Genomic DNA, 22,503 nt, shown 5'->3' with positions numbered 1-22,503 from the left:
CGTCACGCGCAGCATCATCGCCATCCTCCACGCACGCACGCGCCGTTTCCTCTTTAAACTGAACCTGCAGCGCAGCCTCCACTGCAGTGCATAATGTGGCTCTGATGACTTTGACGAAGATGAAGAAGATGTAAGTAAAGGGCGAGCAGTGGGTAACAGATTGCGGTGTCCTAGTGACAGTTGATCAACTACGTATGGATGATGATGGTAATGATGACAACAGTATAATTAAAAAGATAAAAGCTAAAACAAATGATCCTAGACGGAAAAAAATAATACATTTTTTAAACAGTTCCTCCATAACTTCTAAGCGAGAGGGCAATGAGAGAACACACTGTTATTTTATAATTATAAAGTCGTCTCCACATTTATTTTTAATTAGTAACAAATGACTTCCTGCTCCATGAAATGATGTGGCTCACATGCTGTCCGCATTATTTAATGTGGGAACAACATACAGAAGTGCCTTTTCAAATAAGGTACATTTGATCTGCATTGTTCTAAATGAGGCTGCAAGAAATGTTGTATTCACCAGTAGTTGACCATATCTACCGCAATCCCAGGAATAATTACTCAGGTTTAAAGTAAGCCTGGATGAAGCCCTATAGCTTGCTATACATAGTGAGAAGGATCATAACTTAGATACATTGGCGGTCCTTGCATGTTATATCTCTAAGTTATATCTCTTGCAAGGATGACTATGTGGAGAACAAGGCAATGCCCACTGTTAAGTATGGTGGAGGATCTGTGATGCTGTGGGCCTGTTTCTCTTCCAAAAACCAAGGAACCTTGTTAAAGCGTATGATGTTATGATCTCATTTAAATAGCAGGAGATTTTAAAAACAATTATATCTCCAAAACTGAAAATGAGTGGTCTTTGGAGCCTAACAAACTACGTATGTTAATCTTCTTATATCAGAAAAATCATTACAATAGCAACTGAACTAAATTTGATAATATATACAGTCAAAGGGGCAACATGTAAAAGGTTTTAAAACAACTGGAAATGTTGCCAACAAGGCTGGATGAAAACACACGTTTATCTTGCCACCACAGAAAGTAGAAAGGTAAGGGAGGTGAACAAAAATCTCCAAACCTTGAAATACTGCAATAACTATGGCTGAGTTACTCCAAAAGATTTTTTGAACATATCTGTGTCAGAGGTGCTGTATTTTTTTTTATTTTTATCATTTCTAACATAACTTAGAATTTGAGCACCCATAGGAACAGTACAACCCTTTTACAATGTATTATTATATTTTAAACTAATTTATTATATTGCATTGTATTAATTTAGATGGTATTATTCATATCTAAATTCATTTGTTTGTTGTATACTGATTTGTGCTGCATGTGAATGCCATTTGCCTGAAAAGTCTTCAAATAACGTAAACATTAACATACACTTACACTTTAAAGTTCTTAAATTTTTTTTTTTGTATTTATGCAGAAATCTGACCTAAAAGCATTAATTATCTTCACGAAAATTGTAGTTAATTGCTTCTATTCATTGAGAGCAGTTATGAGTGGGTGTCCTGTTTCCTCTAAAGAACCACAATTGGTCCATCCATCCATTTATCCATTTATCCATCCATCCATCCATCCATCCATCCATCCATCCATCCATCCATCCATCCATCCATCCATCCATCCATCCTATCATCATTGTTTATAATTGCCTAATCTGAGCAACATCACCATGGGGACAGAAACCTGTCCTAGAAGGAGGAGGCACAGTTCACCCTGAACGATTCAATACTCCGTCACTGGGCCAACACAGGAATACAAAACCATACACAGACATATTCACAGGTATGGGCAATTTAGAGTTAGAGAATAACCTAATTTGCATCTGAAAACCAGTTTGTTCCTAAAAACCCGAAGAAGACCCCGTAGCACATTTGAGAAAATAAAATGACACAATTGATGACCCATCAATTGAAAGCAGATGGAGGCCAGAATGCTAGTGACCAAGACTGATTTAGGCATAAAACAAATTCATGGAACAATATGTGGAGACCATGCATTTCCAAGGAGTTTCCCACTAGCAAATATAAACCCAAAAACTTGGTGTCTTAGAGGCACCAGAGTAAGCTCTAAAAAAGTAAAGGGCTATCTCAGATTAGTTTATGTTAGAGTTAATATGCCCACAGCCTGTTTTCAAAAACAAATGTCACTCTATGTCTACAATTAGCTTTATGCACAAGGCACCATTTTTGTTAAAAAATGTATAGAACTACCAAATGCCAAAGCAGAACATTTTAATTTAAGATGTATGAAACATTCCAAATAAAAACGTTTGGTTTTCCTCTTAATCAAACACATTTCTCTCTGTTCACAAGTAAAAAAGCATCCATTACAACAAATATTATTTTACTACCTTTTTTTAAATTCAAAATTTTACTTAGCAGATTTCTTTGTAATTTCTAGACCTTTATGAGAAATGTCAGGATTTTAGCCTGTTTCTGTCTGAGCATTAAATCAGCATTGAGTCCCAATCTTTATACTAAAAATATCTGTGGAAGAAACTGAACCAAGAGGTTAATGTGAGGAAAAATCTTCCAAAATCCAGAGATTACAATGATGAAACGGTCAAAAATGTCTTCAAGCTGGTGTGGAGGGATAAACCATTCCTGAAAAGCCTGGCTGCTGTTTATTTAAACTCTATAATTGCCTGGCTGCTTTCCACATGTCAGAAAGAAGCATTTATGTCAATAAATAAATTGAATTGTTATGTTTAATTTGGGTAAATTGGTCGTCATTCTCAACGCCAAGGACTTGTTTTAACATCTGAGGGTGTGTGAGCATCTGGGAGGGAACAGGCTCAGAAACACTAACGATCTGAGTCGGAGGAGGAAACTGAATCTGAGCGTTTCAGCAGCTGAAGACGTAACAAGGTACAACTTGTGTTTTTCAGGCAGTAAGCAGTCAGTTCTCTTTGTCATAAGAATTCAAACTGGGAAGCTGTACAGGTCCTCCTCTCTCCGTTATATCCATCTGGTGCTGGATATTGAAACTTAGAGGACAGACACAGCAAAACAAAAGAGAAGCAGCCCATAAACTATGATTTCCTTCATGTTTCTGCTGCTCCTCGCTCCAGATGTGGTCTTCTCCTTAACACGTAAGTATGAGTCATTTTATCTCACTTCTGTTGCTCCAAACAACGATGCTTGCAGACAGACTGACATCTTTCATAAGATAAGCATTCATAATGTTATTTCTATATTTGTATTATTTTTAATTGGTTCATTATTAGTTCATTATCACATTATTATTATCTCACATATAATAATTATCACATGCACTAGTTTAATTAGAAAAGCTAAATATGCACTATAGCTACTTCAAATGTGCAAATTAATTTTTGCAACATCAGTAAACTTTGTTAACATAATTTCACTTTTATTTGTGGGGTTTTATGCAAATAATAGATGACAAACAATCCATTTAAGCCCCAATACATCTATATTAAAATTAAATAAATAACGTCATGCAGCTCTAAAATGTAAAACAGAATTATTTGCTATAATAAAATCTTTTATTTACACTTCAGTCTTTAAATTATTAATGAACCTGAACAACAGGTATGAGGTAATGAGCAGTGTTTTATGTCACAGTTAATCCTGAGAATAAAAATGAAGATACGGACTCTTCCATGTATTAAAGTTATTGAAGACACATTATTTAGTAGTGTGTTTTTAGTGCTCTTGCTTAGATAAACATAAATTCATGCAGATGCAGATATTTGGTAAATGACTGAGCAAGACCTGTTTGTATTTTTCAGGTAAAATTAAGATCATCTTCTTTGATATTTGTACTTAACTGGCCCACAGCCTTTGCTTGAATTTGTTATTATTATTATTATTATTGTTGTTGTTGTTATTATCATCATTATTATTATTATTATTATTATTATTATTATTTATTATTATTATTATTATTATTATTATCATTATTATTATTGAGGAACACATTTTAAAGTGTTGAGACACACACAATAAATAACTGCCACAAATCTGCTGCCTGGTTTAAAAAACCCGGCAGTTACATTTAAAAAAGCACAGCAGGAAGAGTTTTTCATGGCCATCAATCACACTGGGAAGCTTTATACTTTAAAGGGGGTTCTGGTATAGAAAAAAAAAAAAAACATTTAATGGTTTTACTCACAAACCCGAGGAACCCTTTTGATTAGTACTGCTGTTGCTCCATAAATCTTCTTCATTATAAGCTTATAAATAGGAGCTGAGATCCTGCTTTGTTGTGTTGCAGTGTGGCTGCAATCTCTAAAGATCTCTAAAGAAAAAAAACATTTTCTTACAACTCTAATGATTTCCTCCTAAAATGTGGCCATGTCTCCATAGAATCTCTGTAGTTTAAAACACTGAAACCAATGAAACATTATAGACAAAAAGCCTGCCGTCCTATTAAAAACTGCTACTAATGAAAGGATTACACAGAAGTAATCAATTATTGTGTTTTTCTGCTCTGGAGAATGAAACATTTTACTGAGCATAGCTTAGAGAAAGGAAATATTTAGGTTTTGCATGTCATTAACTCTAAATCTTTTGAAAATGCTGCCATATTTCCCAGTTGCTTCTTTGACTGCAGATCTGGGCAAGTTTAGATGAGAAGCTATTTTATGATTTTTCTAATTTGTAAGGCTTAATCTGATTTAAGTGTATTTTTTTCCCATTGTGAGGAGCGGCAAACGGAAATGGGATTTATCCCTCAGAGGAATAGGAAGACATTGAAAATAAAATTGAAAGTTCCTTGAAGTAGTTGTGGTCGTAGGTGGTCGTAGGTATTTCCAGGTCACCCAGAGCAGCCTTGCACTGAGGTCTTGCTCATGTGAAAAGTATTTCTAAAAGTAGCTCATCCGAAAATCTTGCCTGGTGTGCTTCCATCGTCCAGATGTTGCCATGATCTCCCCTCAGGATCCCATCATGAGAATTGGCTCTAGTTTGACGGCCACCTGCACTCTCGGAGCTGAGCTGGGCCTTCACGCCACTTCGTTGTACTGGACTCTCAACGGGGCTCGTCTGTCCAGCAGTACCTACAGCATTGTGTCCTCCAACATCCTGAGCATCGAGCTTCACAGCCTGAACGGCTCCAACCAGAAATCTGGAGACAACCTGATGTGTCACAGAGCAGATGGGCGCATTCTTGCGGGTTCTTGTCTCTATGTGGGCAGTATGTACTAGCTTGATTACCCTTGAATTTTTTGCACATTTGGTCACTTTTCAATTGCAAACCCAAACATGTATTTATTGGGATTTTATTTAATAGGCCAACAGAAATCGTTGCATATTGATAAAATGGCTTAAAAAACATTTTACAATTATAAATCTTACTCTGATTTAAAAAAATTCTACTGCAAACTATTTGTTGTGCAGTCCACAAAGAAGAAAAGAAGAAAGGTTATGTGAGGTTACTATAAGAAATTGTTTAAATTAGAGGCAAGGAAATTGCTTCTTGAAAATTGATGCTACATTTTAAGCCCACTTGTAATGTTGATTTCTGGGAGCAAGAAATTCTGAAAAACATTGGCTGAAATTATTTTAAATATTGGTTTAAAGTTACAAGGACCCTTTTATTAAAAAGTCCATCAAGGTAGTGACTTTAAAAAGAAATCAGTCTGCAAGTTAATACAGGAAAATAGCTTTATGCAGCACTCTAATCTTAGGTGTGGAATTCATTCAAATAAGAACTGCAAAACAGAACCTGTCTCTAAAACTTGTGGCCCTTGTATGGCAAGGTGATGTTTGTTTTGTTAGTTTAAACTGTATAAAGTAAGTAACACTTTAATCAGACCTGAAATGTTTGACCTGTCACCCTAGGTTTATCTCTTTGCTCCTGTAACAACAGCAACAGACATTTTCAATATGTTTTTTTTTTCTTTTTTAAAAGTCAAAATGAAGACTTTAAAGACAGAGTTCACTGTATATTCTATGATTTTGATTGCTTAAACCTAATTTCACACATTTTAATTATATTCCAGTGCCTCCAGAGAAGCCAGTAAATTTAACATGCTGGTCCCACAACGCAAAGGACTTAAGCTGCAGGTGGAGAGTGGGTGGGCAGGGCGAGACCCACATCCCAACCAAATACACCCTAAAGTACAAACTGAGGTGAGGCAGCTCACAGTAGATCGCCTGGCATTCCTCGGGTATACAAGGGTCTGATTCATATAGTTTATCACTTTCTTTTAGCGCTACAGTGACAGACTAGAATATAATAATGATCTTCAGAGCAAAGGACTTGGGGTTTTTTGATCTTGTCTTCAGGTGGCATGAAAGAGAAACTGAGTGTGAAAATTACAGCTCAGAGAAGCAGGGTTACTCCTGTCACATCTCAGCAAAAATCGCTCTCTTTACCCCGTATGAGATCTGGGTGGAGGCCACCAATCAGCTGGGCGCAGCTATCTCCGACGTCAGCTCCCTTGACGTTCTGGATGTAGGTCAGTAAGGAAACTCTCTGATCCTTTTTTTCCTATTTAAAGAGGTTTTTGCCCCATAAATCTTATAACTGGTTGTGCCAACCTTACCTGCAACAACTGCCTTATAGGACGACAACTTGGGAATGTGTGTTTCTTCTCTCACTGTGGAGACGTTTTGGCCAACTCCTCTTCATAGATTTGTTTTATTTTATCAACAACACTGGAGGGTTTTTAGGCATGAACAGATCTTTTTAAGGTCATGCCACAGTATCTCAATTGGATATAAATTCAACTGGCTGCAAAAGCCAAGTGCTCTTTAGCTTCGACATTCTCCTTCACAACTTTCTGATTGACAGTAGAGCTTATGGTGCCATCAATTATGGCAGTTTGTCCAGATCTGGAGTCTCAAAGTCTTAAAGATGGCCTTGTAATAACTTCCTGTGTTGCTTTTGAGATCATTTAACCTACTTCATGTTGTCAGACAGGTTCTGTGTAATTGGTTTCTTGCTTGTACAGGTCTGCCTAGGTGTGACTTTATTTATTGCTTTGGCTTTTTTCTCTCGTCAATTATTCTTTTACACTTGTTTTCGTTCAGGTCTGCTGCCAATAAATAACAACTTTATTTCCAGGGTGCTGCACTCTCAGAAAGGTTTTGTTGGAAAGGTAGCGGCCCAGCAGATTCACAGCTTTTAGATTTAGAGCCGCATGTAATACTAAAGCACTAACATACAGTAGTCCTCTATCTTTCTACCACATCCTTTTAAGCAGTGCTTGACACCTGGAGCATTTTCTATCCACTAAATCTTCTCTGCAAACTGCAGAACCAATATCTTGGAGATTGTAACCATTTAGAAAAAAATAAAGGTCAAATGGGACTCATTTGCTGCGTTACGCTACAACAATAGTAGAAAAATACTGGGTGGATTTCCCTAATCCTTTCGATTAGTATGAATATAGCTGATACCCATGAGAAGTAAAAGCAGCGGCGGATGTGTTGGTCAGAGGTTTACTAACAGACACTTAATAAGATCATTAATCAGCTGCTTATTTGTCTCCTGCGCTGTTATCTCTTTATTATTTCGTCTGGTTTCCTCTCCCTCAAAGCAGCTGAATTATTTCATCAGGCTGTTGTTTTTAATGTGGAACACCATGCTCTCACAGGAAGCACCAACTTAGCAGAGCCAAAGTCCACAAACCACCAGATCACTGTAGAAAGACAAGATAAAATGCACATCTAGAATATTTGGGATCTTTACATGTTCAGCAAATTAGTTTTTTTTTTTTTTTGTGCTGTTTTACTGTGACAAAAAGTATTCATTGCAATAAATACAAAGCACAGTAGAGATTTGGTGCTTTTCACATAGTTTGACCAGGTTATACAGAAATAAAGGCCTTATATTATCATGTTATTTTATTTTGGCATATGTTTCTGCAGTTTATGAAGAAGGCATAAGGGTACCCTTAGGAAATGGGATTTTGACTTTTGGACCTTCTGGGTTGTTGAAGTGGAAAGCTGATGTGGAAAGCCTACATTTTTTTGTGTGTATTGAAACTGAATGCGAAAGAATAATGGCTCTTGCAGCAGAATAATGAAACAAAATCACACCTTAGAGTCCATGTTAGAAATACTGCACAACAACCCTCCTCAGTATTTCCTAATATTTGTTAAGATTTTTAATGTCGTCTTTTTTCATGTGCACAGTGACTGTAAGGGAGCTGTATACAAAGTCTCTAATGTTTGCCCTTGTCCCTGCAGTGACAACGGACCCTCCTGCTAACGTGCAGGTGAGTCGTATCGGCATCCTTGAGGACCAGCTGATGGTCCGCTGGACCAGCCCCACCGAGCTCAAGGACATCCTGTTTCAGGCCAAATATCAGATCCGCTACAGACTAGAGGACAGCACTGACTGGAAGGTGATCCACACACCAGCTTGTCCAACAATCCCAGCCTCTGCTTCAGCATTTGTGGCAGCATTGATGAAATTTTCTGCTCATTTTAATCTTCAATTTAATTAAATCCCACTGTTTTGAAACCTGGCTTTGATCCCACTCAGCAGAAGTGGTGTGGGGTATGGGTTTTGAAGATGTAATGCTTTCAGACTGCCTCTTTGATGTTTTCAAGGCAAGGCTGCTAAATATTTCTAAAAAAAGAAGAATGGTTGATTCTCTGTTAGAAAAAATGATTAACCAAGAAGAAACGAGAAAAGACTTTATATTGACCTTCACTGTCCTTGTTATATTTTATAAGTATCTGAACATTTACTGAACTACAAGTACATTTTTAAAGAAGTTTCTGTGGAAGGCATCCTCCACCTCTCCTTTATTTAATCACTGTGTTGTTTCCTCTCTCAGGCGGTTGATAACGTTGGAAACCCGACATCATGCCGGCTGGCAGGCCTCAGGCCTGGGACAGTCTATTTTGTCCAGGTGAGGAGCAACCCCGTGGGGATCTTTGGCTCCAGGAGACCTGGAATCTGGAGTGGCTGGAGCCACCCGGCTGCAGCCTCCACCCCCAGCGGAGGTATGCACTTTTCAGATCACAAAGTTCAACAGAAAGACATTCCTCTTAAGGAGTACACTGAAATCCGTCTAGATCTGCCTTTATGGAAACTTTATAGTAATAGCTACTGATGTTTAAATGAAAAGACTGCAACAAATACTTAGTTTGAAATATTTACATTCGTTGGCTGACTCAGTTTTAGTTGGTTTTAAATGCATCCCAACAGATTTTGACCAACAAATGCTTTCTAATACTCAACCTTTCATTGGCAATTAAAGCCAAAGAAACGTCCTTTATCCGTGACTAAACATCCTGCATAGGAAGATCCAAACCGCATGTGACCCGGACGAAACCAAACATAAGTCTGCTTGCTGCTTAGATAGAGATCTCCACGCAGAGGATTAGAGGGAACTGTAGAGAGCCAGGGGGACATTCGATGAATTTCTCTTGTCGGCTTCAAAGATTGATCTAGTTACTGAGCTGGCTGTCAGTCTGTGGCACACACAGAGCCTATAAAGCTTGAGTGGAAGCAGGTTTGGGGGCAGATAATGAGCTACATAAGTTATGGTGGTATTTTCTTCCCAGGGGGAGGAAGTTGTTATCGGGCTCTGTCATTTGCCACAAAGGATTGATTTTGGCAGATGACAACGTTCTCTCTCTGAAACCCAAATGTGGCATGTCTCCTCGTCGGTTAAGGACATTAAACCGAGGAACATGTCTCAGTTTCAAGCATCAGTTTGCAAGAAAGGATCCAGTGTTACTGAGACACTTTAGCACCATGTATTCTGTATGAGATCATGTCAAGATTTAACCTTTACACTAATTTGCATTCTGCTATTAGGAATTTATTATTTATTCATAAATTATGTATAAGTTAAATAGAGTCTAGCAGATTCTTTTTACTTTATGTTAACTTCACTCTTCATGCTAACAAACGAAAATGCTGATGTTATACAAGAAAGTTGCCTTGTGGAGATTTGTAGCTGTTGATTTACTAAAATAAAACTGTATGTTGTAGAGCCGCTTTCACTGCAAACTGTTCTGTGTTGTGTATCGTTAAGCTCAGCATATAAACATGAGGATTCTAACCTTTTTGTAATTTCGCATTAGAGCAGATTAATCTCCTTCATGTTGGACAACTTCAGCAGTTTTCCTTAGGCTAAATCCTGAACTAAATCTAACTGGCCAATTGCAGCAAGACCTGTAAAAATCAAGATCTTGAAAAGGTCTTACTGAGCTTGACGTCTTTTACAGTCTACGTACATTTCTTGTCTCTAGACATGCACAGTGGGTAGAGATATACAGCTAAAGATTTGCAGCTGAAATTGCAGCAAACGTTTCAGGATGAATGCATAATCAAGCCACACTTTATTTGTAAACAAATTGCTTAAACTAAGCCTTATTTTCTTTTTGCTTCAAAACTGTGGATTACTTTTCTGTTTGCAAAGTGACAAAGTGGGAAAGATTCAAGCTGTAACCTTTTCCAAGGCACTCTGACCTTGATGCTCCTGACATTTTCTCCCACATTTCTTCTCTCTCTTGTCTCTCTCCTCTTCAACTTCCCCCTCCTTCCTCCCATCAGAGCTGCTACAAAGAGGCTCCTGTGATCCTAAAGCCAGTGAGCAGAACTCCACCCTGCGGCGAGAACTCAAGCAGTTCTTCGGCTGGGTCCGCAAGCATGCCACTGGCTGCAACAGCATGTCAATCAAACTGTACGATCAGTGGAGGGTGTGGCTGCAGAAATCACACAAAACACGCAACCAGGTCGGTAAGCACAGGCTCTTTTCTTCTGTGGGAATTTCAGCATGCCCTTACAAACACCCCATTACTCCATCAATACTCTGAGCTGAAGTTGTGACCTGGCCTTTTTTCCATTTGCCATCTGCTCAGCATTTTTACAAGAAAAATAGGAAATATTTCCTTTGAACTGGCTTTGGGAAGTTTCATTCTGTGCTTTATGATCAGGTAAAAATGTGCGGTTTAAATTTTATGGGCTCAGAAGTGGGAACAGAAAGAGGGATATGGTCTTCGTCAAGATGCCTGATTGTGTTTCATATTTTAATGAGCAAACTTGTGATCTTCAGCTGATGACCACAACAAAGAGTAAAATGTACATATGATTAACAGCCCATTGTCATGTGCTCCTTTTGGTTTTGCCTTGGCATGCAGGTCCCTTTTTACAAAAATAGCTCTAAGTGCTCCTCTGTGACGAGTTCAGATCCTTCAGCCACATCCTCAGTCCTTGAACTCCAAGAAACCTTCAGTCTACCTGACTTAGCTCAGCAATGCTCAGATTTTTCTGCTTCCTGAGGCACAAACTGTCTCCTGAGTAATGTCTTTGTTCACCAAGTGTGACAGGCTCTCATTGATTACCTCAAAAGAGAGTTAGGAGACGTGCAGAGCTGAGAAAGAGATCAAAGAGGCAGGCAGACAGAGTAATTAGTAGGTTTTCTTTTTTTTTACATTTAACATATTTTTAACATTATTCAAGTGTGAACCACTTTTGTCTTTTTAGGTTCTACAAGACAATAATTCATAGACCCTGGAACTCTGACCTGCTCTGGAGTTTAATCCAAGACCAGCCAAGTGGTCATGATGGTCCCAGCCGGATAAGAGGTCCAAGATTTGCCGATCTGCAGCTGGGCCATTAAAGCTTTACCTAAGTTAAAAAAGAATTGGATAACAGCAGACCCGGTCCAATGTTTAAGCAAACTAAGCAGCTGTGCAGGTGCTCCCAAAATCAATACGGAAGAGCACACAATTGTGAACGAATCTCTTTTTTTGTAGAAGTTCATGTTTGAAATGATAAATGTACATCAGACAAGTTAAGGTTTGTTTCTGAGTCAAATGTTTTGTTGTTGAATGGATTAATGTTTTACAAAAAAGACTGTTCTTATGTTTCGTCTGGCTACTTGGTACAATCAGCTACACTGCAGAAGAAAACATAAACTATTATAATAATGTTTATATCCAATACAGTGCTGTGAAAAGTATTTGCCCCCCTATGGATTTCTGTGTTTGCTTTATCAGATCGTGAGACAAATTTTAATATCAGGCAAAGGTTACTTAATACAGTTTACAAATTAAGATTTTATTTAAGAGAGAAAAGCTATCCAACACAATCTGGCCATACGTGAAAAAGTAATTGCCCCCTCCCACTGCAGCATATGTATTTAAAATAATTACTAAGGTACTCCTAGTATTACTAGGACACAACATGAAAGTATTTCTGTCCAGATGATGTGTCAAAGACAAGCTGCAGGAACTGTCTCCTTGTTCTTGACGCATGTTCGGGTCAGAACTTTTTTCTCATGTGGTCTCTGAGAAATATGATCTGAGTGTGCTGCAGTGGAAGAGGCTTATGAAGACTTCCTGGATGTTCTGCACTTTATTTCTGTAAATAATTGTCGGATATCAGAGGGAAAATTATTTGCTTACATGACGTGTCAGGAAGCCAAATAAATTGTTTCTCCTTTGTTAACTGAATTCCTTTATATTGCGGAATGATGTGTTGCTTTTTGAGATGTTTAGCCTACTTCATGTTGTTAGACAGGTTCTACTGAGGTGATTTGTTGATTCTGCTGGTAATCAGGCAGTAATCAGGCCTTGTTGTGAATTAAACTAAGCCAAAGGTTTGGACACACCTTCTCATTCAAAGAGTTTTCTTTATTTTCATGACTATGAATATTGTAGCTTCACACTGAAGGCATCAAAACTATGAATTAACACGTGGAATTATATACTGAACAAAAAAGTGTGAAACAATTGAAAATATGTCTTATATTCTAGGTTCTTCAAAGTAGCCACCTTTTGCTTTGATTACTGCTCCGCACAATCTTGGCATTCTGTTGATGAGCTTCAAGAGGTAGTCATCTGAAATAGTTTTCACTTCACAGGTGTGCCCTGTCAGGTTTGATAAGTGGGATTTCAAGCCTTATAAATGGGGTTGGAACCATCAGTTGTGTTGTGCAGGAGGTGGATGCAGTACACAGCTGATAGTCCTACTGAATAGACTGTTAGAATTTGTATTATGGCAAGAAAAAAGCAGCTAAGTAAAGAAAAACAAGTGGCCATCATTACTTTAAGAAATGAAGGTCAGTCAGTCCGAACAATTGGGAAAACTTTGAAAGTGTCCCTAAGTGCAGTCACAAAAACCATCAAGCGCTACAAAGAAACTGGCTCACATGAGAACCGCCCCAGGAAAGGAAGACCAAGAGTCACCTCTGCTGCGGACGATAAGTTCATCCGAGTCACCAGCCTCAGAAATCGCAGGTTAACAGCAGCTCAGATTAGAGAACAGGTCAATGCCACACAGAGTTCTAGCAGCAGACACATCTCTAGAACAACTGTTAAGAAGAGACTGTGTGTATCAGGCCTTCATGGTAAAATAGCTGCTAGGAAACCACTGCTGAGGACAGGCAACAAGCAGAAGAGACTTGTTTGGGCTAAAGAACACAAGGAATGGACATTAGACCAGTGGAAATCTGTGCTTTGGTCTGATGAGTCCAAGTTTGAGATCTTTGGTTCCAACCACCGTGTCTTTGTGCGGCGCAGAAGAAATGAACGGATGGACTCTACATGCCTGGTTCCCACCGTGAAGCATGGAGGAGGAGGTATGATGGTGTGGGGGTGCTTTGTCGGTGACACTGTTGGGGATTTATTCAAAATTGAAGGCATACTGAACCAGCATGGCTACCACAGCATCTTGCAGCGGCATGCTATTCCATCAGGTTTGCGTTTAGTTGGACCATCATTTATTTTTCAACAGGACAATGACCCCAAACACACCTCCAGGCTGTGTAAGGGCTATTTGACCAAGAAGGAGAGTGATGGGGTGCTGCGCCAGATGACCTGGCCTCCACAGTCACCGGACCTGAACCCAATCAAGATGGTTTGGGGTGAGCTGGACCGCAGAGTGAAGGCAAAAGGGCCAACAAGTGCTAAGCATCTCTGGGAACTCCTTCAAGACTGTTGGAAAACCATTTCAGGTGACTACTTCTTGAAGCTCATCAACAGAATGCCAAGAGTGTGCAGAGCAGTAATCAAAGCAAAAGGTGGCTACTTTGAAGAACCTAGAATATAAGACATATTTTCAGTTGTTTCACACTTTTTTGTTCAGTATATAATTCCACATGTGTTAATTCATAGTTTTGATGCCTTCAGTGTGAAGCTACAATATTCATAGTCATGAAAATAAAGAAAACTCTTTGAATGAGAAGGTGTCCAAACTTTTGGTCTGTACTGTGTGACAAAAAGCACTGGAAGGGGGCCCAATCAAACTTCCTTTAGGACCCCTGACAGCTTTGGACCGGCTCTAAGTGGAAAATAACTTTAATGAGATAATGCCTATTTCTGTTGATCACCCTGAGGTAGGTACGCTTCAAGTAAATCTCTATTCATTTTATATCGTTTAGCATGAAAAGGAATTCAATGAGAATTACATAGACAATAATGATCAATTATTATTCATTAAAATATCTCAGTACAATTAGATATTCTTCAAGTAAATCATCAGTAATTTAAAACGTGACAAGTCCTATTGTCGAACCAGAATATTTGTTTCTAAGCACTTATATTTTTGTAACTGCCTATGTAAGGAAATGTTAAGTTTTATTTTCCTATATAATTCAGCCAATAAAAGTTCAAATATAACTCTTTAAGTTTGTCTTTATTAATAAAGACAAACTCCATTAATGATTTCGTTTTGGTGGTTTTTTTTCCAAACATATCATCACATTATAAACACTCTTCTATGTTCAGCAATGCAGCAAAGCAAACACACGACTACACATAAAATCACACAGAGGCAGATTGGGAGAACCCCCCCTGGGTGGAATCAGACTGCAGCAGAGAGCAGGGTGGAGCCGGAGGCGAATCAATAAGAGCTGATGAAGACTCCGAGATGGAAGTTGCATCAGGGCGAAGTCGACTCCGCGGTTTCGTCATGTGAGAGGGCCGTTGGTTCAGACCTCCAGGGAGCTGGCTGTCAATCACACTCTTCTGAATCGTATTTAAAGTCCTGCATGATCTCACTCATAGCCTCTTTGTTCTTTATGATCCTGTCCAAAGACAGAAACAAAGACGTTCCTTACGACCACGATACTGCATCAGTTATACAGCCGCTTGTTCTATCAAACAAATACACTGGTTTAAAAGAAATCTGTTCTGATATATCAGCTCAGAGTTATGAGATTAGCTCTAACCCCATCAGCACACAAGTAATAATGAGCTAATGCACCAAATAAAGGGGCAGCGCAAGCGTCTCTTACTCGTGCTTGATCTCCTGAATTCCTTCAAGACAGCCTTCATCCTCCAGATGATCCTGGGCCTGCTGCTTGGCCAGCTGCAGCTTGGCTGTCTGTTCAGAGGCAAAAATGGGTAAAATGTCAGAGGTAACTGAACTTTCCCAGGAAACAAATGTGTATCAGAGAAATGTAAAACTCATTTACTCCGTTCTCCAGAAAAGATGGAGAAAATGAGAATGTCTGGGAAGCAAAGTTTGGGGCAGAACGAGAGCCATCGGATTGAAAGAGAAAAGAATCATTTGAGGAAAACAAACAAAAACAACTGTTTGGAATCAAGCTAGTGTTTGTTCTCCTGTCGATACTCAAAGCTTCAAAGAGCTTCTGTAAGGGTCACTAAATTAACGGATTGCCATCAGCACTGAAAGAAAGTAAATCAGTGGCGAATGGGGTTTATACAAGAAAACCTAGCTTGAAATATGATGCATGAGCTCTCTGCATCCGGGGGGGTTAAAGAGTCACGTTTTTCCTTATAGATTAAACAAACATGCTTTGTTACAGCAAGAACAACATAGGTTTTAAAACTGAACTTAACGAATGCTATCCAAGTAAACAGTCCTGCAAAAGGCAAATTAGAAATAAGGAAACATCTTCATGTAAAAGTTTATTTTTTGTTTGATATTAACTAAATTATTCATTAATTCACCACAATCTCTGATTAGATTTTGCTTCAATTTGGAACAGACTGATCTGCCAGCAGCTAGGAAACCGCTACACAGACATGTACATAAACTGCATAAAAAGATGCAAAACCAATTTTATTTTACCACTTGTCATTGAATTTGAGTCAGTTTATATTCTTATGTTAGGAATAACCTTTATTGATATGCTCATAGCTGTTTTTCCCTTTTATACTATAGTGAAGTAAAGTATAAGTTCTAATGTTTCCCTTTTGTTAGAAGAGGATAAGAATGCTCATAGACACACATTACAAGGATAAATGGCCCAAGGTTTGTCATAAATGACCTGAAGCTGGGGCACTGGGGTTGATAGTGGAGCAGCTGGTATAACTGGTTTGATTAGAAACCTACAACACACTTAGATTAAGTATGGATACCCGCTACTACACAATCTAACAGATAGACACCACAATGGTGACACATAGTCTACTGATAATCACTGAGGGAGAGAACATCCATTGCATTGAAGTGCCAGATATAAAAACTACATGTGACCTTCTATCGGGGCTCTTCGTCATCCTCTAACAGACGGCGACGGTCCGAGACGGGAGCCTCGGCGCTGATCTCTGTAATCATTCCTCTGCCTTAATTTAGATTAAAGAAGCTAAAAGTTAGAAACAGTTTGATAGTCGTTGCTTTAATAGTCTTTAGATAGTGTGGGTGATCGCTTCTGGGGTCCAAGGACCGGAGGGGCTCCGAGGCGTCTGACCGCCAACAGGGTGCGGTAACTCGGACACTTAAATTATTTCTATTTGCTAAATGCCAGAATAATTAGTTTATTTCCAGAGGCCTGATGAAATCACAGCGTTTTGCTGCAGCAGGGACTGGTGCGTTTAATAAAGTAGATAGCATTATGAGCAAAATATATTATGTGGAATCAATGAAGCAACAGATAAGAGTTTAGACAATGGAGGGGTGTTTTTGTGTTAAACAGTGATGTTTACCCACCAGTTCAAGTTTCTGCTTCTCTTTGCTCTGTAGCTTTTCAATGTGCTCACAAAGGTCAGCTTGGTCCAACTCTTGAAGCCTTCCCTTGATCTCCAGGACTTCCTTAGAAATGCCGCTGAAGGCCTGCGTTATCTCGTGGACCAACTGCTTATAGTGCTCGAAGTCATAATGGGGCCCAGTCCGCAAGTAGGCTTCATGTCCTCTGAACAGTTTCAGCAGCCAGCCCAAAATAAAAAGAAAAACTAAATTAAAACTGACATACGATTCAGATTTCTATGTGATAAAGCCCCCCCCCCCCCCCAAACAGGGAGAAAATGTGAACAAAAACAAGGGAGAGTGATTAAAGCTAAGTGTGACATTTACATCATTATGTTCACTCTAAAGGCTCACTGACCCCTGGTGCTCCACAGACAGGGTTCTCTGCACCTGATGCACGACTACTGGACAGGGAGAGGAAACAAGCTCCTGCTAAAAATTATGGATCTTATTGTTGAATATTTAAAATGGATCACAAACGTTTGACCAAAAAAACAAGCAGAGTTTGGATCTAGACCTGTGGGGTGGATTGAGCTCCTATTCCCTTGAACAGCTGCGCAAAGAACGTGTATAAATGCATATTAGGGTTAGTTTCTGTGCAAATATTTACCTGGAAGTGACAAACTATTTGTTTTGGGGAGCATAATTATTGATTTCTTGCTAAAGTGAGTCAGCCAGAAAAAAAGTCCATAAATATCTGGATTTTAAAATAGTCCAGATATTTATGGTCCAGGGGATTATTATTTAAGACAACAAGGACTAATGCCCAATGTCGATGTTTATTAGATTTATTAGCAGATTATTACATCTACTGACAACAACCAAGTGTTTTGTTTTGTAGTTATATTTGTCTCCTTGCTGTTCAGGAAATATGTGTTAGGCATGGGATCACTACTTTATGTTAGGTTTCATTACACTAACACATCAGTTAAAATATTCCAGCATAGGTTTTTAATAGTTTAAATATGACCTTATTTATTCAACCTAATTAAAAAATTGGTGTCCTTTCTTTAGTCTTTACATTAAATGTGAACATTTCTGGTGCAGCAACTTCTGCACTAACTTCTGTTTTTAATGTTACTCCAGATCAAGTGTCAGACCGAGCGGAGTAGTCTCCGGCTGAGTTGAGCATTAACAAACACATCACTGCTGCTCCCCCATGTTTGCAGGAGCACTGACAGTCAGCTGGCTGAAAGCAGGCTACTGTACTTCTTCCTTGCTTACAAGAGAGGCAAAGTTGGCTTTTTGGAAATTACTTTGCACAACAAGCTACTAAAAAATGTCACATCTTTATTTATCTAATTGTCTATGTATCAATGTCAGAACAAATAAATGCTGATTATTTTAGCGGCAGTATGAATGTTTGTCACTTTTCTGTTTCGAATAAAAGTGATCAGACCATATTGTACATACCGTTTTTATACCATGATACTGTCAACTGTTGGGTCGAGGCCAGTTTGATCTTTTCTGGAATTTTCTAAATAAATCACAGTAACCTACTCTTAACTCAGCCCAGGAACAGAAGGGCAGCGGACTTCCCCTGACGCCACTGTTTGAATAAAAACCCGCGTTCCAACAAACCTGACCTCTTCCACACAGGTCTCCAGCGGAGCTGGAAGGAGACACAGCATCTTCTTGCTGTCAAGCAGACATAACTCTTCAACTTGGATCCAGAGTGACTTCGATCACATGCAACAAAGTTAAATAATGATTTGCTGTTTGAGTATCCGGCATTCATTCATTTAAAGGGTGTAATGAGACAAGCGTGACTTGACTTTTCTTCTGAGGCCTGCTGGGCCGGCAGAACGAGCCGCCCCGCCCCACAGCTACGGAGGTTAGCTGAAAGTTAACCCTTTGTTCACTGTGGATGCTTTCCTCAACTTCGTCGCCCCGGACAACTTCTCCTCAGCAAGGTTCATGTAAGAGGTTGTGTTTGGGCAGAGAAGATTAGTTTAGAGTTAAATAATCTAAATGTTCGTTTAATGAGGTTTGTTTTGTTTGTGTTCAGAAACTCAGCTACTGATGTGGTCTGTGTTGTTGTTAAAGTTAAGACAAACTTTATTTAAAGAGTGGTTTTAAACACAGAAGATCGGCCATAACGCGCCGTCCACGCTTATGCATTTCAAACCTTTTATTAGTGGTATTTTAAAGGTACGTGTTTGATTCTGGTAACCAGCTATAAGTTTCTTTTGTTAGCTCCAACCGCTAACGGCGAAGAACATGTGCTCACTTTATGAGTCAGCTAAAGATCATTTATCCAGAAAGGTTGTTAGTTTCCAATCTAGGAAGTAATATTTCCTTAAATATTATTTTACTAAACGTGATAACTAAATAAGCACCATGAAGACCCATTTATCCAAAAGTTTGGTTCTTATTCAAAATAATATTTCCGTAAATATTATTCTAATAAATAAAGGCAGGTAATTAAACACCGTTGAGAATTAGCCATCCAGAAGGTTGGTTTTATTCAGAAAATCATTCTTTAAAATGTTTTATTTAAATAATATTTTATCTGATCTTGCATTGTGAAGGGTTGTCTAAACGTTTGCTTATTATTGCCTAAGTTGGTTCCAAGACTAACTTAACTTCATTTCCAGATTCTTCAAGATAATCCTTGGTTCTCAAACATAAACATTGCATTAATGTTGCATCATTCTTTTGGTCATGGTTTTCAATCATCTTTAATCCACTTGTTTATATTGTACATAGAACATTAGTCTTCGTTATTCTTTAATTCTGCTTGGTAGTTTAGTTGGATTGTTTTAGCATAGTAAAGAGTTTGTTGATTGAAATCTGTTTGACTTTGAGTTGACTTATTTTTGTAAATAAATTCTTGTATTTTAAGAAATTGTGTAAATTCATCCATGCGTGTGCAGAGTTTTGTTCAATAATGTCAGAGCTCGTCTCACACCTTTCTATACTGTATGAACCTGACCGGCCCAGTTCACCTGTTCTCACTGGAGCTGTGTCAACCTGAAAGTGACCTTGATGCAGGAAGATTTAAATTTACTTAATTTATACAGCATAAAGCTCTATATATCCCTCTGTCAAATACCCTTAAAAACAGTCTGAAATGAAGCAGGTTCATTTAGCTTCAACAAGATTTTTTAAACAGGTGATTATTGATGATAATGAGAATTAATAGCAAATTGTAAGAGGGCTAATCCAGACTTGAGCAGAAGCATCAGTAGCAACATGATAGTACTGCATTTAAAGCTGCTTCTCAGCTGTAGACCTCCTCATGCTCTTTCTGAGCAGAAACCTGACACCAGTGTCAGCAGAGAATTTATGTATTGACTGGCCACCAATTTATAGAGGCATGACTTCTGCGAGGCACTGCTGTTGCAGTAAATCTGATTGTTTATTCCATGCCAAAAGATCCTTCAAACCTTTACAGAGAAGAAATCATAATATTAGGTGCACATGTGAACGTCCAATCATCACGGGTGGCTTTTAATTTAACTTATTTTAAAGATCTGTCTAAGCTTCTATACTGTTTTCAACAAGGACTTTCTGCTAACAAAGGCAAATGTTTTATTAAACACTGGTTGTATTCTCCACCTTTCCATGTTTCTAAAGGTACAATTGACATGAAATTCTCCACAGATGTTGGTAACATTCCACCAAGTCCACATAAGCAAACAAATCAAACTATAGTTGTCTATAAATGAAGTTACATGCAATTAAATAGAATGGCACAGGCAAAAAATATTTAACAAATGAAGCAATGAAGGGGCAAAAAGACACAGAAAGTCATGACATCAACTGAAATCTATTAGAAATTAGAAAGTAATCCTGCCCCTTAGTGCAAATAATATCAGCTGGTTGAGTCCCAAATGATGGCCTAAAAAAGGTGCCTCATGACCAAGGTGTCACATAAGACCTTTCCTCTTCTTTCCAACCTTATTGTTGCAAAATGTGCTGATGGCATTAGTTACAGAAGAATGTCTAAACTATTCAAGGTTCCAGTTCCAGCACTGTTGGGGCTGGAAAGAACCTCATTACATCATAAACAGGCCACGACCCAGTGCTCTTTGCAAGATTTCACACAGAGGAGTGAAATTTCTTATCAGAAGGGCTGTCCGAGAGACAGAAAGAGCTGGAAGTAGCAGGTATCATGATGAGGGATGATGAGGACGAAAGGAAGGTGGATGTGTCAGCAAGACAATGATCTCAAATAACCAGCCAAGGAAACTCTTAGCTGGTTTCAGAGAAAGGAAATAAAGCTACTACTATGACCTGAATCCTATGGAAATCATATGGGAAGGACTTCGTTTCAGGGTTTATAGAAAGGGTCCAAAACACCTTCAGGACTTGAAAATTGTTTGTGTGGTAGAATGGGCCAAAATAAAACCTGAGCAACGCATGTGACGAGATTCTGCATACAGGAGGCGTCTTGAAGCTATCAACTACAAAGGCTTTAAATACATTTAATTTAGCACGTTCAATACTTTTTCAATTTCATTAAACATAATTTGGGTTCAAATATACATCTGGTGAGAATTTCATGTCATTTGCACCTTTAATAATATATTTATTCAGAAAACTGGTTCTGTGTTCAATATTTATTTTCCTGTGTGAGGCGTTGGGGCATGTTTCTGAAGCCCAAACTCACTCTTCAAAGAGTCGATACGTCTCTATCCGCTCAGACTGAAGTTGATAAAACCTCTGGATCAGGGTCTTAAGGTCTGATGGAACCTGATGAATAAAGTTACACAAAATACAACAAATCTGGTTTTCAGATCAGGATAGACAGCCTATATCCATCCAACTAGCATAAATATGAAATATCCTATAACGTTCCTGTATTCATGTATTCAACAGTACACGCCAAAACCCTGTCTTCTTAGCACAACTCTTTAAGCCACATCTGCAACATTAGCTTGTTATTAGCTTGGCTAGTTTAGCATTAGCGTTGAGATATGAAAATACGGTTAAAGGAAATGCAAGACTCTTACCATGTTGTTCTAATATAAAATACTACCGATCTGTTCTAGCTGCTTTATAACAACATCGTGTTTACATGGAATAAACGAAGAACGTTTATGTTTTTCTTTCTTTTAGTCAAGAAGCAGCATGTAAGCTGAGCAAACCGGAAATGACGATGACGTTCGATGTAAACAACGGGCCTTCAAAGTAAAAGCATGGAGTTGTTGTTGCCTTCGGTCTTAAAATTTGGCTTGAGCCAAAATATAGATCACCCTTTAAAGAAAGATAACCAATCAAGTTTTATAAAAAGGTACTGTACTAAACTTATTTATTGTACAGTGAAATAGTCAACATGTTTTTTCTTTTTTTTTAGGTTTTAGATGAAAGACAACATAATTTTATAAAAATAGATTAAATTCGTTTTTTAAATAGATCATTGCATATCAATGGAAACGTAAGAGGACAAAGCACATAGGTAGTGGTCTTATGACAAAAACAAGACAAAAGGGTGTTACCTGTACCATTAGTATTACTATGTTGTGGACATTTTACATCTTATATTTTTTTTAAACGTAAAAAGTCATGAAACCAGTATTTTTCATTTTTATCAGCATTATATTTAAAAACTGATCATTTCTAAATTTATTTACAGCCAGTGTAGAGGCTGTAAAC

General features: G+C 38.4%; 2 protein-coding genes across 3 annotated transcripts; one reads left to right on the top strand and one right to left on the bottom strand.

The window, feature by feature from the left end:
* The first annotated feature begins 18 nt into the window (after positions 1-18).
* On the top strand, positions 19-12,610 carry crlf1b (cytokine receptor-like factor 1b). Of its 2 annotated transcripts, none has more exons than XM_047375683.1 (9): positions 19-130; positions 2,918-3,121; positions 4,912-5,190; positions 5,999-6,128; positions 6,285-6,457; positions 8,193-8,350; positions 8,789-8,957; positions 10,519-10,700; positions 11,452-12,610. In XM_047375683.1, the coding sequence occupies exons 2-9, from the start codon at positions 3,064-3,066 to the stop codon at positions 11,473-11,475; spliced, it is 1,173 nt and encodes a 390-aa protein (XP_047231639.1). In that variant the 5' UTR covers positions 19-130; positions 2,918-3,063; the 3' UTR covers positions 11,476-12,610. The 2 variants fall into 2 exon arrangements, with proteins under 2 accessions (XP_047231639.1, XP_047231640.1); XM_047375684.1 differs by having other exon boundaries at positions 10,519-10,704.
* Positions 12,611-14,587: 1,977 nt separating this feature from the next.
* rex1bd (required for excision 1-B domain containing) lies at positions 14,588-22,017 on the bottom strand. Its single transcript, XM_047374214.1, has 5 exons — positions 21,861-22,017; positions 21,518-21,600; positions 16,867-17,068; positions 15,206-15,294; positions 14,588-14,995 (listed from the first exon to the last, which is right to left on the bottom strand). Exons 1-5 carry the CDS (start codon positions 21,861-21,863, stop codon positions 14,923-14,925), a joined length of 450 nt encoding a protein of 149 aa, XP_047230170.1. The 5' UTR covers positions 21,864-22,017; the 3' UTR covers positions 14,588-14,922.
* Positions 22,018-22,503: the final 486 nt, after the last annotated feature.

This window comes from Girardinichthys multiradiatus, chromosome 9 (assembly GCF_021462225.1).
Source record: "Girardinichthys multiradiatus isolate DD_20200921_A chromosome 9, DD_fGirMul_XY1, whole genome shotgun sequence".
Classification (NCBI taxonomy): domain Eukaryota; kingdom Metazoa; phylum Chordata; class Actinopteri; order Cyprinodontiformes; family Goodeidae; genus Girardinichthys; species Girardinichthys multiradiatus.
This window is presented reverse-complemented; position numbering and strand designations above follow the sequence as displayed.

Bases quoted from the DNA above. Each gene is read 5' to 3' on its own strand.
- crlf1b (XM_047375683.1), top strand. From the start codon at position 3,064: ATGATTTCCTTCATGTTTCTGCTGCTCCTCGCTCCAGATGTGGTCTTC. The intron at 3,122-4,911 runs GTAAGTATGAGT...TCCATCGTCCAG, and splicing joins TGTGGTCTTCTCCTTAACAC to ATGTTGCCATGATCTCCCCT. The intron at 10,701-11,451 runs GTCGGTAAGCAC...TTGTCTTTTTAG, and splicing joins CACACAAAACACGCAACCAG to GTTCTACAAGACAATAATTC.
- rex1bd (XM_047374214.1), bottom strand. The intron at 15,295-16,866 runs GTGGGTAAACAT...GCCTCTGAACAG, and splicing joins AGAAGCAGAAACTTGAACTG to ACAGCCAAGCTGCAGCTGGC. The intron at 14,996-15,205 runs GTAAGAGACGCT...GTCTTTGGACAG, and splicing joins ATTCAGGAGATCAAGCACGA to GATCATAAAGAACAAAGAGG.